We start from the raw sequence: 6,000 nt of genomic DNA, 5'->3' as shown, positions 1-6,000 counted from the left end.
AGACATTAAGTACTGTTCAAAACAGAATAAAATTGGCGAAACTTTTATTTCTACAGCTAAAAAATACCAAAAAAGATCACACAATGCATCACTAGAGAAATGACCGTTAGCGTTAGTCGGTATATTGCTAACTTGGTTAGCACGTCAGCTAAAGACCGTTACTGTTAGCTTAGCCAAACGTTAGCTTAAAGTTAGCTAGTTACAGACAGAAACGCCGAATTAAAGTCCAAACTTTAAACTAACTGACAGCAGCAGGTTTTCTTACCTGGGTTCATACCTGGGAGAGGTGAAGTGACCTGAGGGGTTTATAGGAAGAGTGAACTTAAGAAAAGAGTCCAACGTTGACAAGAGCAGGATAATGAACAGGCGTTGGTGTCTGGAACAGCAGAATACTGTGCGAAGAAACGATTTTAAAATGTCCAAAGTGATATTAAACAATTTTACATGTAACACAAGCCACCACAAATATATTAAAACCTAGTTACCTAGCAGTGAACTAACGAACTAACTAACTAACTAACTAACTAACGAACTAACGCTGTCTAACTAAATTAACTCTTATACAGTAATCCAACATGCAGGTGGGCGGGGCTTTATCAATTTAAAAGGCGCTGTGATAATTGAATGACCAATCACGTTCCACCGAGGCTCATTAGACAGCAGGCATCATCCAATCACATCAGCAGGTGATTTACGTTCATCTACGCTAGGGAGAACTTGAGGCTCATGTTAATGGAAATACATACATACATACATATATACCTCTACAGAGGTTGAGCTTTAAATTTAAATTTATTTGGTAAAGTTGTTATAAAAAAATAAAATAAACAGTTGCTTTTATTTACACATTCAACAGTTATGATGCATTATTAAGTTGGAATTTTGTTTGGGCACTTGTCAAGAAACCCATTTACAGTGGGCCAATGAAAGTTAAATTCTCTTTTAGCTCTAGAGAACTCCTAATAAAAATATCTTTAATGCATCAATTTTTAGCAGCTAATGCTCCATTTAAAAAAAGTTAGTCTGTCTTAGTGTTGTGTCCACAGCTTGTTAGTAGTGCCCCCAAGTGGCTCAGGAAATCACCAAGTTCAGGTTTAAGATGAAGTAATGCAGTAAATGCTTGTTTACATAACTGACTTTAGACTATGTCAAAGTTATGCTGGAAGGTTAACATTTTCAAATGTTATTTCAATTTTAAAAAGTGAAAAAACAATTAGTTATTATATTTAAATTGATCACATACTGATATTAGTGCCACATTTCAAAATCTTTATGTGTATAGATTAATTGCTTCATATTTCAATGACTTTGAACAACAAAGAAAATTCATGATTTATGACAACACTGCAGCAAAGAAACACAAGCAAATTTGATTTTTACAAGATCAGATGTGACGTGACAAGATCAGGAAGAAGGTGGAGAAATAAAAGAGTGATGTATAGAGAAAGGAAGTTCTCAAGACTCATTAGATCAGTAATAAGAGAGCAACAAGGAAATGCACAATCCCTGATACTGGATTCCACTATATGCTGCAGTTGATAAATTTAATATGCAAAAAATTGTGCATAAATTTGTACACACATTTTTGTATTACTGCAAGTTTACTTTTCAATGATGTCTCCAGCTTTTGGATTTGGATTTTTGCTGCTTATGTTCACAAGTAAACCTGACTCATTGTTATACGATTTTCAGTATATCTAACTTTAACTTTATCTCACATGGCACTGACTTTCTTTGCAGGTAAAGTGGAAAGTGTTAACTTTGAACAGTCCCCTTCTCAAATCGTGACCGAAGGGACCAAAGAGCTGGAGATTAAATGCAGTCATGATGACAGCAGCCTTTCAACAATGCTGTGGTACCAACACAAAGAGAGCAGCAGTTCTATGAGCCTCATTGGGTACACAGTTGTACTAGGTGAACCGAGCTATGAGACCCAGTTTCAAGGCATGTTCAGCATAAAGAAAGAGGACATGCTCAAAGGATCCCTCATCATTAACACAGTGAAGCTTTCAGACTCAGCTGTGTATTTCTGTGCTGCCAGCACACAGTGATGTGGTTCAATACCACAGCTTTACTAAAAACCTATCACTACCAGGAAATAAAAGAGCTGTTTTTTATGAATTGAAATTGTCATGGCTCTTAATAGGGCATAATTAATATATTATATTGCTAATTAGCGGCTGGATAGTGTAAGGTAAGATGCCCTTCATGTGGGAGACCAGGGTCAAATCCCATCTCGGTCCTTAGGCAAGACCCCCTTACGTTTAGCTCACCTTAGTGTAGTCTCTTGTAAGTTGCTTTGGATAAATACCTCTGCCAAATTACTAAATGTAAATGTAATTTATGTGAAAAATGACGTAATGATGAAGTAAGTGAACATGTATTGCTTGTTGTAAATTACACAATTAAAGATGATGTTACCTATTTACATATTTTAGTGTTTAATGATGGTGAATAGCTTTTTCAGATGCTTCCCCACCTGAGAGTAAAATCCATTTCAGGAACCATTAGTCCTTGAACTTTTCAGCATGAAACAACAATATCAGCACAGACTACTGAAAACATCAGTTTAAAAATGTCTGAATTAGCATTTATCTTCAAACCAAGTGTGAGCTGATAATCAGTAAATGAGAGTTAAAGACAGACCCCCCTCACCCCCTCTGCAGTCATGTGATCATGGGAACATGTGACTTATTACAGAACAGTGAGGTTTGACTCATGTCATTCAGTTGAAGAAGGCTCCTCGCTAAGATGTTTGTCACACTCTGTTACCTATCAGTTCTTTTACAATCAGGAAAGTTTTATATGTTAAATTCTAATGAATTTTACTGACCAGAGTTTAAATGCTATGTTTATGTTAATGTTTAAATGGTTTATATCATGTAAGGTAGTGAATTTATTGTTCTGTATGCCGAGGTGAGGCACACTAAAGTGTTCTTCTTCTTGTTGTGATGTAGGTCTCACTGTTACAGTTCTTCAAACAGGAGATCAGATGTTTCACCCAGGAGTCACAGTGATGCTGGAGTGCAGCATGGGTCAAGGAATCAGCATGAGCAGTTACACCATGCTCTGGTACAGACAAAACTACTACGGAGCCCCACTTGAGTTCCTCACCAAAGAGTATGACGAAGGTGTGGGGCACTTTCGGTCGTCTATTGATACGTCCAAAAACAACTTCTCTCTTCAAATCACTGAGCTGTTTTTTAATGACAGCAGCACCTACTACTGTGCTGCCAGACACAGCGATGCACACACACTAGATCATCATACAAATAGCAAGTCTGTGTGTCACAGATGGTGATGCAGGCAGGAAGGAGCTGTGGCTCATTTGGTTTGATGTTAAACAAAGATAGCTTACATCTTTTAACCATTCAATACAATACAATGTGCCAAAATGTAATAATACACTCAATGAAGTATCATGAAGATATAAATAAAGATATACATTTTATTTACTTTAATTTATTTAATTTACTTTGGTCTACGGGTTCTTTCAAACTACATGGTGTATTTGTTGAAAGTGTCAGTTGATGAGCAGTAAATGAGAATTACACCTCCCCTCCAATCATGTGACTGTGGGATTCATTTCAAACGTGCTCAGCAGTGATGTTTGACTTGGCATCATTCAGCTGAGAAAGGGTCAACATGTTCATCACAACCATTTATCTGTCACTTCTTATACACTCAGGTAGGTTTTAAATACTCATAACCCCTAAATCATGTACTCGTTAACCAGTGCCTGAATTTGTGCAGTTTACATATCTGAATAAATTTACTTTAGTATTTTAATATGAATATAATACTATTCTTCAAGGTCTCACAGTTGTTCTTCTTCAGTCTCGAGATCAACTGTCCCACCCAGGACTTACAGTGATGCTGGAGTGCAGCATGGGTCCAGGATTCAGCATGAGCAGCTACACCATGCTCTGGTACAGACAAAAACACTACAGGGCTCCACTTGAGTTCTTACTAACAGAGTACGATCAAAGTGAGGGACACTTTCAGTTAAATATCCACGGAGCCAAAAACAACTTCTCTCTTCGAATCACTGATCTGTATTTCAATGACAGCAGCACCTACTACTGTGCTGCCAGACACAGTGATGCACACACACCAGAGGATCATACCAATAACAAGTCTGTGTATCACAGATGGTGATGCAGGCAGGAAGGAGCTGTGGCTCATTTGGTTTGATGTTAAACAAAGATATGGAGGCAGAACAATGACGACTTCACTGTGTGCAAAGTACTGTATGATATTTTTAAGCAAACGAGATTGAATCTATTTTTCTTCAAGTCAACAATCTGGTTTGTTGTAATTTGAAAAAACATAATCTGAGAGCCAAGTAAGAACCACTGTCACGGCAAGGAAATGAACCTGCAGCTGCTGCCTTGTGGCCATAAGGAGACTGAACTGAACTGAAGTGACTGAACTAAAATCAGAGGGAGGATCCGAGCTTCAGCTGCAGCTACTCACTTTGAGTTATCGTCTCTTAACTGAATGATCACTGTGAGGATGAAGCTTGTTCTTGTTGCAGTTCTAATTTTCTCTGGTGAGAATATTTACATTCAGATGACAGAAAACTGAGTCGATGTTTTCTTGCTCATGGTGTTTGAATTCTCGTTTTTCTGTTTTCTTGTTTTCCAGATTTCTCCTTCAGTGTCAAAATCGACCAGCTTCCATTTGTATTCAGTCAAAAAGGAGAATCTACTGTAACTCTGCAGTGTAAACAGGATGACAGTACATATTACTACATGTTCTGGTACAAACAAACCAGCAGTGACAAAATACAGCTGGTGACATATTCTAGTGGTCAAAATACATCGACTATTGAAGCTCCTTTCAGCACCTCCAAGTACTTCATGTCTCGTCCTGAGGTGCTGACCTCCTCTCTGCAGATACGTCAAGTTGAAGCTGGAGACTCAGCTGTGTATTACTGTGCTTCTAGTAAAGCACAGTAGTTCACAAAACCTCAGCAGCTCAACAATAACCTCAAGAGGAAGAGACGATGGAGGAAGAGAGAGAGTGAGGTGTTGATGCGTATTGACTTGACAGCAGACTGTTGTGTTTCTTCTACTCTTTGATTCCACTGTAAACTCTTAAAAGTAAAACAGCAAAACTATGAACAAAATGTTAAAACGCAGGTGAATTGTTTGTGTCACTGCTGTGGTTTAATTTCTTATGATTAAACTTTTTTTAACAGTGAATTCTTACAACCAAAGCAAAATAAAGGTTTGTTTTCATTTGTCACGAGAAATAAAAGTTTTGCAAAGATGCAGCAGCAAGCAGAGGAAAACAAGATTAGTGATGAGCAGATGAAGAAGGTGAAGAAGATGAGTTACAGAGAAGGGAAGTAGGTCCTGCAATGTTTGACATCTTAGTTTGTCATTTTATCATGGTAACATTTGATAAGTAGCAGTAAACAAAAAAGTGCAAATGAAATAAAGCTGCCACTATTGATTGATAGTAAGTGGTTAAAGTGGTTTTGATATTTCAATTGTCAATTATAGTTATAAAATAGTGAATAAGGACAATAGATTCAGCAATGAACTAAAGGTTCTGGACAATTTAAATGTTAACTTATACGTTGCCACATATGATTTAGGAATAAACAAAGGTTTTAACAACTAGTCAAACAGAGGAAGTGAATATGTGCAACAAATACGAGAAGTAGTTGATTGTTCTGTCTTGTAATAAATGCAGATTTTTAGGTCTGATGCAGATGAGTCTACTAAGAACTGTCACTGTGCTCATGAGCAAGAAAACAGACCTGCAGCTGCTGCTTGGTGTCCACAAGGAGACTGAACTGAACTGAAGTGACTGAACTAAAATCAGAGGGAGGATCCGAGCTTCAGCTGCAGCTGCTCACTTTGAGTTATGGTCTCTTAACTGAATGATCACTGTGAGGATGAAGCTTGTTCTTGTTGCAGTTCTAATCTTCTCTGGTGAGAATATTTACATTCAGATGACAGAAAACTGAGTCGATGTTTTCTTGCTCAT

The 6,000-nt window shown here is 37.6% G+C and overlaps 1 gene segment (V, D, J or C); it reads left to right on the top strand.

Moving 5' to 3' along the window:
* The first annotated feature begins 1,487 nt into the window (after positions 1 to 1,487).
* LOC113148448 lies at positions 1,488 to 2,051 on the top strand. The segment is given in 2 exon segments: positions 1,488 to 1,660; positions 1,741 to 2,051. Coding segments are annotated over 2 exon segments (360 nt in total).
* Positions 2,052 to 6,000: the final 3,949 nt, after the last annotated feature.

This window comes from Anabas testudineus, chromosome 22, assembly GCF_900324465.2.
Source record: "Anabas testudineus chromosome 22, fAnaTes1.2, whole genome shotgun sequence".
Taxonomy (NCBI): Eukaryota; Metazoa; Chordata; class Actinopteri; order Anabantiformes; family Anabantidae; genus Anabas; species Anabas testudineus.
Note: the sequence above shows the minus strand (reverse complement) of the source record. Positions and strands in the feature narration are given on the sequence as shown.